The sequence below is a fragment of the Macaca mulatta genome, chromosome 7 (assembly GCF_049350105.2).
Source record: "Macaca mulatta isolate MMU2019108-1 chromosome 7, T2T-MMU8v2.0, whole genome shotgun sequence".
Classification (NCBI taxonomy): Eukaryota; Metazoa; Chordata; class Mammalia; order Primates; family Cercopithecidae; genus Macaca; species Macaca mulatta.
In genome coordinates, this window is record NC_133412.1 from 49,475,590 (window position 1) to 49,488,235 (window position 12,646).

The window sequence follows — 12,646 nt, forward strand, 5'->3', positions numbered from 1 at the left end:
CATCAGAGTTAGACAGATATGAATGGACAAATAAGCATTACTAATGATAGGAGATGCTGAAAGTAATAAGTATTTCAAATAATAAAGTAGAGAAGATTGCTGGGAACACAGCTCAAATTAATTTCTATTAATTTGATATCTCAATGCTTTTAACTTTCACCTTTTAATGATTCAACCAAAGAAGAAACCCAAAAGGAGGCTCATCTGACAAAGAGGAGAAACCAATATATTTTAAATGGATGCTGTTCAACTACACAATACAGAGGAAGGAAAATGAAGGATCTAAAAAAAGAGATTAAGAGAAAAGTAAGTGAAAGCTCATCAAAAAGTAGAACCTGACTTGGGGCCAAACATGGAGGGTGGACAGGCATGAATGATAGACAGAGCGGAACAATTCCTGGATGAATGAAAGACAATAATGTAGAGTGGCTGTGACACATTGCATTATTAATACATACCGAGACTGAATTGCGGGTAATGTTCATGAATCTAACTGCAATTAGTACAGGTTTCTGGATTAGGAAGGACATGAAAAGGAAAGCAGAAGGTTAGAATGTACATGTCATTGCCCCATTAAAAGAGAAGGTTTAATCTTGCAATGGACTGAATATCCATCTTCTGCAACACAGGAAAAAAGCACAGCTTATCTATCTGCTTTGAAAAGTAGGTTTATAGCAAAAGGTTCTTCCCTTCCTGCCTGGATAGCCACCACTACATTGGGCCTCTCAGAACTGAGCTCCTGAAAATTCATACTACAGAAATGTTTCACTTTTAAGTGGGATTTCTGTTTTTAATTCCTGGGGAAAAGATTTAGATAGTATCCTATGATGAGTTTTATTTAATATCTTTACTGCCTGCAAAAAGCCCATGCTTATGTTTGTTTTTACAGAAGACCCTTCAATACCTTAATCAACAGACCTTTGTTAAGCACTTATTCAGTGCCAGGCAGATTAAATAGTAAAGGAAGAAAAAAGAATTATTTTAGTGCTAATCTAAATGCAAACTGTGAAGATATGGGAGGAAGTACTGCTGGACCCCTGAAAGAATGAGGGCATCATGAAGCCTCCTTCTCTTTAGAGATTTACCGGGAATCTGAAATGCGTGCTCATTGTCACAATTTTATTTCACAACTGAGAGGAAGGGTAGCAAATGGGCAATAACTAAACCTTAATGCAGCAGTTTTCCAGTTATCCTGAAAACTGACTTCAGAGTAATATATATGGATAACTCCAGTTCTCAATAAGCACTAATCAATAGGGCTGATGCTATTGATTAGTGATCACTGAGAACTGGAGTTATATGTTACTGGTTGCAAAGGAAGATATTAAAAAGTGGGCAAACCAAGGAAATAAATTATCAGTTTTACAAGGACTGTCTCAAAACCTAACCTTAAACTCAAAGAAATACTTTTTCATTACAGTAGACTCACAGATGGAATTCCATTTACTTAAGAATCAAATGATTCCATTTAAATTCAGTTACAAATGATTAAATTCTCTACATCCCAGGAGTCTTGGCAGGACTACCAAAAGTGACACGATTAAAGCTGGGAACAGACAGTGGAAGGAAGTAGGGAAAAAAGTTAGAAAAGGACTACGTTTTCATAGAAAGGACATGAAAAGAAAGCAGGGCAGATTATTAAGACACCAGCATTTTATCTAAATACTTGATTTGAAAAATGCTACACACTTATTGACATAGATTCTATAATGTAACTAAAGAGCAGATTAAACATGAGGAAGCCATAGCACCCCGAGATTTGGTGACTTTTTACTTGTTGTTTTATAAAAAAGATTCTGATAATAATCCTTGTATACACCACAAATGCACAATTAAATTCCCAAGACAACTCCCATTTTTCCATTATTTCATGTCTTGCATCTTACCATTGATCTACGAATCAGTGACAACCTGGTCTTTGCCTTATTCTCAGCAAATTCCAAGCTACTGATATCTTTGAGACGAGCCTTGTATTTATTCATTTGTTCCACAACGATTAGCTCCACACAACTGAAACAGGAGGAAAGAGAAAAAACTGTTAAGAATGTAAATAAATAAAGTATAGCACTCACAGACTGTTTTTGTTTTAGACAGTTGAAAGATGAAGGAAAAAATTAACATCCCTTGCTTCACAAACTCAGAGACAAGGTTTAGAATGGTGGTTCACAACTTTGGCTGCACTTTAGAAGCCACCTAAAGAGCAGTTACGGCCGGGCACAGTGGTTCACGCCTGTAATCCCAGCACTTTGCGGGGCAGAGGCAGGTGGATCACCTGAGGTCAGGAGTTTGAGACCAACCTGGCCAACATGGTGAAATTCTGTCTCTACTAAAAATACTAAATTAGCCAGGCGTGGTGTTGCATGCCTATAATCCCAGCTACTTGGGAGGCTGAGGCAGGAGAATCACTTGAACCTGGGAGGTGGAGGTTGCAGTGAGCCAAGATCGTGCCATTGCACTCCAGCTTAGGCGACAAGAGCAAAACTCCATCTCAAAAAAAATAAAAAAATAAAAAATAATAAAAAATAAAGAGCAGTTACAAATCCCAATGCCCAGGCTATACCCTAAACCAATTAAATCAGACTCTATGGGGATGGGATCCAAACAGTGACATATTTTTTTAAAGTTCCTTTTGCAGTCAAGATTAAGGAGAGCAAAAGAAAACCACATTAGAAGGAAAGCAGAGCCCCAAGAAAAAAGACCAAGGTGAAATACAAGAATACTGAAGTATTAAGACCAAAGGATTCAGAGCCATAAGACCACAGTTAGGCTAGATTACAGGAAGATACTAAGTGTTCATAATTTGGTAAAATGGAAATCTAAAACCTATTTAGAAACTATAAGCAGTCCTAAAGAAAAGCCAGATTTAAAAAATAAGACGCTTTAAGACAAATGATGCTCAGTTGAATCCAGGAGTTTGCATCCTCAGCATAAGAAAACCCAGCAGTGTCCAACAATCTTCTTAAAAACACCTGAATTTATGAACCCATTCACTATGTCTGATATCTGGATACAGTGACTACGTAGTCAGAAGTCCCTGAGGTCTTGTAGAGGTTATGGTAACTGGCCTTACGTGGTAGTCTTACTGATGTCCTGTACGCTTTGTAGTGGGTCAGTGGTGTCAGGGCAGCGGAGAATGCAGGGCGCAAACACAATGGCCAAAGCATTAGCAGACATTCGATTAGTGTCTTCCTGTAGAGCAATCCTAAGAAATAAAACAAAACAAAAAACAAGTGACTAAGGGATAAAAAGGGAGCACCATAGGGAAAAGGCAGAAGAGATGAGCAAAAGAAGACAGTATGACATGAACTGCATAGTACTAGAAGGATATAAGTACTTCTAGTAAGTTTCAGTGTCTGCAGACTTTTCCCAAGTTGTTCCTTTGTCTCTGGAAAATGTATTTTCACTTGTTCTTTCCTTGAAGCAGTCTAGGTCAGCCGATAGCTTCCCAAGGGAAATCTGGGACCTACCTGCTCCAGGCCAAGATCACTAGATGAACTGAAGTCCAAAGAATGCAGAATCAGCCAGGCATGGTGGCCCACACTTGTAATCCAGCATTTTGGGAGGCCGATGTGGGCAGATTACTTGAGGTCAGGAGTTTGAGACAAGCTTGGCCAACATGGCAAAACCTTGTCTCCATTAACAATACAAAAATTAGCCAGGTGTGGTGGCGCACGCCTGTAATCTCAGCTATGTAGGGGGCTGAGGCAGGAGAATCACTTGAATTGGGGAGGCGGAGGTTGCAGTGAGCTGAGACTGCACTCCAGCCTGCCTGGGTGACAGAGTGAAACTGTGTCTCCACAACAACAACAACAACAAAAAAGAATGCAGAGTAGAAGCTTTAACCACAAATAAAGATGGCTTTCTTCTCAACTACTGCTGATATTTACATACAGGGGAAGAGACACTACTCCTGACACCTCTTTGGTCAGTTAATTTCTGAGAACGATCTGAACCCCTCATATGAATTAGGTCATTTCAGTAGATTATATATCCTTTCTAGTTCAGCTGTTAGAAAACAGGCTAAACTACACAGTGCCACCATGAGGCTGAAGCTGCTACATGGTTCAAACAAGGGCAGAAAAGCAACCGCCATGCATTCCAGCTCAGCTGAAGATTTCTGCTCCAAGGTATCCTAACCACCTGTTTGAGACACTGACTTTATAAATAGAAGAAAAAATATAAATACCTGTCAGTTTTCCAAAGGAGAAATTCCTTATCTATGTAAAATAATCCAAGAGAAACTATCAAAAATCGTTTCCTTGCTTCTTAAAGTTACCTGACTAGATGAAAGATGAGGCGTTCCAGTGTATTGAGATGAGTTCGGGAGAGTTGATCAATCACAGAGTATACACCACGGATTGTCTCCTTCCTCTCCTGAAGGCCTAAAAACATTAAGAGCAGAAACTAAGACTAAATATCCCCTCTTATACAGTGTATCTTCCTCCCAGACACTATGAAGCAAAGGAGGCTGGCTATAGAGTTTCAGGAGTAGTTGTACCTGTAAGGCTGGAGAAGAGCAACTCAAACTAACTATTTAACTCCTTTAGCTTGAGTTCTGTATTCATAAACAGTCTCCTTAGTTTGAACCTGTATCACAGTAATCCTTAATAACAGCAAGGGGAAAGAGATGTTCTAGTTTTTCAGTCATTGTGTAGCAGATTGATTTCTCATTAAATTCAACATAATTTATGAATCCTCAGGGCCTAAATGCCTCTAGAAAGGCCTTTATGAATATCCTATGCACCTATAGCACTGAGAAACTACACTCTGAAACCTGTTAGGCTTGGCATAAAACAGCCAGCTTTACACATAGTTCTTGCCTAGATTTCCAATTTAAATGAACATAAGCCTAATCTTAAAACTCTTATTTTTAATATTTTAATCTGTTTTATAACCCCAGTCTTTCAATTTCTTTGTAAGAAGCAACCAAGTGGCTCACTCAGAACATTTTTAGGACACTAACATTTTGATGAGTCTCTAAAAAGTCAACATATGAATAGGTGACAGTATACTGGCAGTTTTGTATTCACTGTCAAAAGTTTACCTTTAGATCTATAATAATTAAACCACTAAAGGACGGCTTGAAGGTGGCATTTCTTTCCCAACTACAGGCCTTCTCTCTAACCCAGGAAGCCTATGCTTACCCATAGCTCGAAGAAATTCCTCATAGAGTTCAAAGGTCATGAGAGGATTGGGCAAATCTCGAAGCCATTGTTTGAATACACTTGCAATGACGTGTATGTTATAGTCATCTAGATTTACATTCTCAGCATCTATTTAGAGACAAGAGTTAGATTAACAAAGCCAAAACATGCAAAGAGATTAAAATAATTCACTTTACAAACTATCATCATTAAAGGAAGGCTTCATGTTTCTTTTTTTTTTGAGATGGAGTTTCGCTCTTGTTGTCCAGGCTGGAGTGCAATGTTGTGATCTTGGCTCACCACCTCTGCCTCCCAAGTTCAAGTGATTCTCCTGCCTCAGCCTCCCAAGTAGTTGGGATTACAGGCATGTGCTGCCACGCCTGGCTAATTTTGTATTTTTAGTAGAGCTGGGGTTTCTCCATGTTGGTCAGGCTGGTCTCAAACTCCCAATCTCATGTGATCCACCTGCCTCGGCCTCCCAAAGTGGAGGGATTACAGGAGTGAGCCACCATGCCTGGCCGGCTTCATGTTTCTTAATCAAACTGACTAACCTGTTTTCCACAATGTAATTCCATGCTTTGGAACTGTGTTTCTAACTGTTGTGAAAGAATACGTCTTGTTGATTTGTTTTCTAAATCTGTTGTGGAGTGAAGTGCGTAAAATAAAAGATCATGGCCAGGCACGGTGGCTCATGCCTGTAATCCCAGCACTTTGGGAGGCTGAGATGGGCAGATCACTTGAGGTCAGGAGACAGAAAGCAGCCTGGCCAACATGGTGAAAGCTGTCTCTACTAAAAATATAAAAATTAGCTGGGTGTGGTGGCACACGCCTGTAATCCCAGCTACTTGGGAGGCTGAGGCAGAATTGCCTGAACCCGGGAGACAGAGGTTGCAGTGAGCCAAGGTTGCACCATTGTACTACAGCCTGGGCAACAGAGCAACTGTCTCTAAATAAATAAATAAATAAATAAAATATTTTGATGCTGAAGTATTGTTAAACTGCTATAAACGTCTCTACATGCTTGCTCTCAATTTCTGTATTTCTCTTACTATGGCTTTGTCCTCAGACCACACTTTGAGTAGCAATGTTTTACATGACAAATGAAAAAACACATACAGGACATTTTCTGAAAGTAAGGCTGATTTTAAGTAATTCTTAGAGATAAAAGGACAGTGATAATTGAGCTTAGAAAATGTAAAGAAAACACGTTTACCCATTTCACTTATAAACTCCCTAAGGTTATACAGATTAGATGACTGCGAAGATTTGGGATGACTGATTTTCACTTGTGCTATTTCAAGGTATCAGAGACAAAGTCAGTAACTGCCTGTAAACTAAAGTAGACCAAGTCTCTTGTAGACGGAACCTTCTTGTAGACGGAACTGGTAAGACGGAGTCTTACCAGACATTGTTACTATTTTCATACTCATTTCTCATTGATTTGTTCATAAGAAACAGCACTGTACACAGGTTCTTGGCCACACAAGGACACACTTTGTACTCTGTTTGGTTCAAAAAGATCTATTCCTTCCCAACAGTGATAAAGTGTAGAAATTGAGAATGAAACTAAAGTCAATCCCCAGCATGAATTCCAGTACTAAAACTACAGCTCTACAAAGATACATGCTCAACTCACTATCAGTTTGAGTAACTGTCATCAACGTAGGCAGGCAAGATGATACACAGGAAAGAGTACCCGGCTGGGCGCGGTGGCTCAAGCCTGTAATCCCAGCACTTTGGGAGGCCGAGACGGGCGGATCACGAGGTCAGGAGATCGAGACCATCCTGGGTAACACAGTGAAACCCCGTCTCTACTAAAAATACAAAAACTTAGCCGGGCGAGGTGGCAGGCGCCTGTAGTCCCAGCTACTCGGGAGGCTGAGGCAGGAGAATGGCGTGAACCCGGGAGGCGGAGCTTGCAGTGAGCTGAGATCCGGCCACTGCACTCCAGCCTGGGTGACAGAGCGAGACTCCGTCTCAAAAAAAAAAAAAAAAAAAAAAAAAAAGAAAGAGTACCCCTTGGAGTCAGAATCATAAAGAGAAAGGGGAAACATTACGAATTCAGAAGATCTGGGGTTAACTCCAATTTGGTCACTTATTGGTGATGAGTCTTTGGGCAAGATCCTCTGTAAGCCTCAGTTCCTTTTTTCTGTAAATGGGGATAATAATATCCCTAATTCATAGGATTGTTGTGAATATTATAAAAACATTAGTACAGCACCTTGCATCATCATCAGCAGCTCATTATTTAATTTCCCTGTACCTTAGTTTTCTTCTTTGTCAGAGGTATCACAATCTTACTGAATTATTACAAAAATTAAATGACATCTGCCCCAAGTACAAATTATATGCTCAATATATGTCTGCTGAATTGACCAAATGAAACCAAAGACTCTTTAGAAAACCAAAAAATGATAACAAAGCGCCACAGAAAAGAACGCATTCTTCCGGCTGCTAAGGAAAGGATCGACATGTAATGAAAACTTGAAGAGCATGAAATGACCTATTTAAATAAAGTATTTCATTATGATTTAGAGGGCACTATCTTACCTGTATCTAGACCCTGTCGAAGCTCCTTGATTTTATTGGTCGAACCAGACTTTCGATAAATACCTTCTGTATACAGTCCATGCATTTCAATGTAGTTTATGAGCTTTTCCACCACTAAAGGAACAGTTCGGTCTTCGCTGGTCAAACGGGACAGTTCAACCCCAAATTGTCGAGATGATAGCTCTGGATCATACTAAATAAAAGATAATTTTTAGTTTCCAAATGCATTCTAACACCTTGAAACGTGTTTAACCAATTCTTTACCAGGAGCTACTTTTTATTTCTCTGAAGTTTTATGAGCATAGTTAGAAGAGTTGGGAGAAAGGGAATTATGTTTAACTAAGTATAAATAAGTGAGATTAGTTTCAATCCTTTTCCACCAGAATCTCCAAAACAAAATAATGGAGTGAAGAATGAAGGCAGTGGCAAAGGGCTACAGCTTCTCCTGTCAAAAATTTGCTTCAAAAGCAAAGCTGGGATTTGGGCGTGGGGGAAAGGGTTGGATTTTATATGCAAACAGCTTGACCACCTACCAGATACCACTAGAAAATCTACTGATTTGATAAGAATTAGAGTTGTCAGCAAGTTCTTAAGCATAAGAATGCTTTGATGTTTATATAAACTTTATGGAAGTTTAACTGAAAAATGATTTCATAATTAAAGGTAGAGGAACACACAGATTAGCCCATGACTACTGTTATAGCTCTTCTGTATTGACTTGAAGAGTGTATCTAATATCATACTTTATTTATTTATTTATTTATTTATTTATTTATTTGAGACAGAGTCTCACTCTGTCACCCAGGCTGGAGTGCAATGATGCGATCTCAACTCACTGCAACCTCCGCTTCCCAGGTTCCAGCGATTCTCATGCATCAGCCTCCCGAGTAGCTGGGACTACAGGTGCGTGCCACCACGCCCAGCTGGTATTTGTAGTTTTAGTACAGACGGGGTTTCATCATGTTGGCCAGGCTGGTCTCAAAATCCTGTCCTCAAGTGATCTGCCCGCCTTGGCCTCCCAAAGTGCTGGGATTACAGGTGTGAGCCACTGCGTCCGGCCAATATCATACTTTATTAACCTATAGGTTACTTTATATCCTATGTGACTGCAACAGAACAGCTTACCCAAGATTATTTGAAGTAATTCACTGAAAACAAAAATGGCAGGTATTATCTCTGAGACTGAAAATTGTTTTGCAAATCTGTCTTTCCTTCTCCTGTACCATTGGCCTTCCCTAACTGTATATTCCATTTTCTTCTTTAACCTGCACCCAACCAGTTGCCAAGTCAATTAGTTCATCATCTCTATTTTTTCCTTTGTAAGTGTCATCACCTCAGCTCAAAACTGTATCACTAACCAATTAGACTATTTCAACAGTTTCTTGGCCAGTTTTCCCCATATTCATATTTCCCCTTTTAAAATATTCTATAGTATATATAATGTTTTATTATCCTCAAAAACCTTTAGTGGCTAATTAGTATATAGCAAACTAAAGTGCAAACATTCTTGAGTCTCATACTCAAGAATTTACTTGAACTGATTCTAATTTCTACTTTCCAGCCTTACATTCATAAATTTGTCATTTACGTGTTAGGTACCAAGAAAATAAAATCAAGGCCTTCTGCTTCAGACTAGTAGTGTTAGGCCCAGAGCAATGGCTCACACCTGTAATCCCAGCATTTTGGGAGGCCGACACAGGTGGATCACCTAAGGTCAGGAGTTCAAGACCAGCCTGGCCCATATGGTGAAACCCCATCTCTACTAAAAATATAAAAATTAGCCAGGCATGGTGGCGGGTGCCTGTAATCCCAGCTACTCAGGAGGCTGAGGCAGGAGAATCACTTGAACACAGGAAGCAGAGATTGCAGTGAGCCAAGATTGCGCCACTGTACTCCAGCCTGGGTGACAAGAGCAAAACTGTCTCAAAAGAAAAAGAGTTAGTGTGTGAAGATAAGTAAAATTATAAATAGATTTATTAAGTATTATGGAACCACGGAAGAGAGATAGCTAGATCAGGAAAGACTGGGCTGGATAACAAACAACTAGTAATCTTGAAAAGACCTGATGTTAAACCTTAGTGTTGGAAAGCAAGTAATAGGTAAGTAAAGAAAGCAGGATCTTTTAGGCACAGGACATACAAAACTACAAAGTTGGGCAGAGCAAAGTAGCTACGGAAAGGAAGCCACCAGATAATTTTAAATAAGGGATGGCATAATCAGTTTATTAGTTTGTATCAGTATTATCAGGATTATTTTGCATCATTAATGTATCTACATACTCTGCATTCCAGCACTCAATTCTTAGAGAATTTCTTTTCTTTTTCTTTTTTTTTTGAGACGGAGTCTGGCTCTGTGGCCCAGGCTGGAGTGCAGTAGCCGGATCTCAGCTCACTGCAAGCTCCGCCTCCCGGGTTTACGCCATTCTCCTGCCTCAGCCTCCCGAGTAGCTGGGACTACAGGCGCCCGCCATCTCGCCTGGCTAGTTTTTTGTATTTTTTTAGTAGAGACGAGGTTTCACCGGGTTAGCCAGGATGGTCTAGATCTCCTGACCTCGTGATCTGCCCATCTCGGCCTCCCAAAGTGCTGGGATTACAGGCTTGAGCCACCGCGCCCGGCCTAGAGCATTAATTTCATGTCTATTTTGACATATGTTAAATTTCAGAGACAACATCTCTGAAAAGCATTTCCAAGTCTGAGGCAGAATGGACACAATCTTGGAATATTTAGAGGATGCATATTAAAAGTTTTGCCTTGTCACTATGTGAACTTGGCTAGGTTATTTCACGTTTGCAGCAGAAATATCTCCTTTCTACTTCAGAGGTTGTTGTAAACATTAAGTTGAACATACACAGCATGACAACCTGGTATATGTCAAATACAGAAAAAATTATTATAGAAATAGAATAGAATAAGGTTTGCTGTAATGATTAAATTTTAGCCAAATGTTTTCCTAATGCTGGGACACAGATGTGCAAATACATATTCTGTTTATTTAAATCCCTATGGTATTAGAAATGTTATAACTTGTGAAAGCAAAATAACAAATAATTTTTAGGTATTAAACAAAAACTTTTAAAATATTTGATTTGAAACTAAGTAATCTAAAGCAAACATGCTAGAATAATCTAAAGCAAACATGCTAGAATATTCTATTTCTTGAAATGAAGAAACAAATTAATTTTACTATTTTAAATGGAAAAAAATTTAATTCTGAGTACTTTTCTAAAAATATATTTTAATAGTTTTTGTTTCATAGTTATTTTTCATTTAAACTAACTTCATGAGTATTTTAAATAAAATCTTTATGGAGCTATGACATACACACATTGCAAGTTACAGCTTAAAGGATTTTCACAAAGACCCAAATTAAGAAACAAAATATTACCAACAGTTTAAAATTCCCCTAGGTCTCTTCCAGCCACCATGCCCTTTACCCTTCACAAATAACCAGTATCTGTACTTCTGTCACTAAAAATTAGTTTTACCTGCATTTGGATGTTATGTAAATGGAAAAACACAGTATGTGCACCTAGAGTTAGTTTAATCTATTTTTGAACTCTGTTTAAATGTACTCTTTTGTCTCTAGCTTTCAGTCAACATTGTTTGCATCAATACATTTTTTTTTCTTTTGCACTTTTTACATTAATGAATATTATTGATATGTAAAAGTACATGAAAGTACATGGAAAAATAACAGTATGAAAACAATGCAAAGCAAGCTAGAATACCTAGGTAATTAATAATACAAAGATATTAATTTTGCACCTGTTCTAATTTGCTCTATGACATACAACTGACAATTTTTAATTGATTTAACTTCTGACTTTCTTTTGAATACCTATGGTCAAGATTTGATTTTAAGGCTTTAATGAAAATTGTTTAATAGATGTTTCTTTTTTTATTATAAGTTCTAGGGTACATATGCAGAACGTGCATGTTTATTACATAGGTATACATGTGCCATGTTGGTTTGCTGCACCCATCAACTCATCATTTACATTAGGTATTTCTCCTAATGCTATCCCTCCCCCAGACCCTCACCCTCCAACAGGCCCCGGTGTGTGATTTTCCCAACCCTGTGTCCAAGTGTTCTCATTGTTCAATTCCCACCTGTGAGTGAGAACATGCAGTGTTTGGTTTTCTGTCCTTGTGATAGTTTGCTGAGAATGATGGTTTCCAGCTTCATCCACGTCCCTGCAAAGGACATGAATTCATCCTTTCTTTATGGCTGCATAGTATTCCATGATGTATATGTGCCACATTTTCTTAATCCAGTCTATCACTGATGGACATTTGGGTTGGTTCCAAGTCTTTGCTATTATGAGTAGTGCCACAACAAACGTATGTATGCATGTGTCTTTATAGTAGCATAATTTATAATCCTCTAGGTATATACCCAGTAAAGGGGTCGCTGGGTCAAATGGAATGTCTAGTTCTAGATCCTTGAGGAACTGCCACACTGTTTTCCACAATGGTTGAACTAATTTACATGCTCATCAACAGTGTAAAAGCATTCCTATTTCTCCACCTCCTCTCCAGCATCTTTTGTTTCCTGACTTTTTAATGATCGCCATTCTAACTGGTGTGAGATAGTATCTCATTGTGGTTTTGATTTGCATTTCTCTGATGACCAGTGATGATGAGCATTTTTTCATGTGTCTGTTGGCTGCATAAATGGCTTCTTTTGAGAACTGTCTGTGCATATCCTTTGCCTACTTTTGATGGGGTTTTTTTCTTGTAAATTTGTTTAAGTTCTTTGTAGATTCTGGGTATAAGCCCTTTGTCAGATGGGTAGATTGTAAAAATTTTCTCCCATTCTGTAGGCTGCCTGTTCACTCTGATGGTAATTTCTTTTGCTCTGCAGAAGCTCTTTAGTTTAATTAGACCCCATTTGTCTATTTTGGCTTTTGTTGCCATTGCTTTTGGTGTTTTAGTCATGAAGTCGTTGCCCA

At 38.8% G+C, this 12,646-nt stretch overlaps 1 protein-coding gene across 31 annotated transcripts in view; it reads right to left on the reverse strand.

The window, feature by feature from the left end:
- The window catches only part of MYO9A (myosin IXA), a 306,752-nt gene that overhangs the window by 25,191 nt on the left and 268,915 nt on the right, over positions 1-12,646 (reverse strand). For 28 of the 31 annotated variants that reach the window (XM_077939666.1, XM_077939675.1, XM_077939671.1 and 25 more), the window contains 6 exons: positions 7,695-7,887; positions 5,145-5,273; positions 4,277-4,382; positions 3,071-3,202; positions 1,887-2,010; positions 459-512 (listed from right to left, as the gene is read on the reverse strand). In XM_077939666.1, the coding sequence (XP_077795792.1) occupies positions 459-512; positions 1,887-2,010; positions 3,071-3,202; positions 4,277-4,382; positions 5,145-5,273; positions 7,695-7,887 (738 nt within the window). The remainder of the gene's footprint in view (positions 1-458; positions 513-1,886; positions 2,011-3,070; positions 3,203-4,276; positions 4,383-5,144; positions 5,274-7,694; positions 7,888-12,646) is intronic. The other 3 variants (XM_015142648.3, XM_015142644.3, XM_077939663.1) reach the window with 1 other exon arrangement.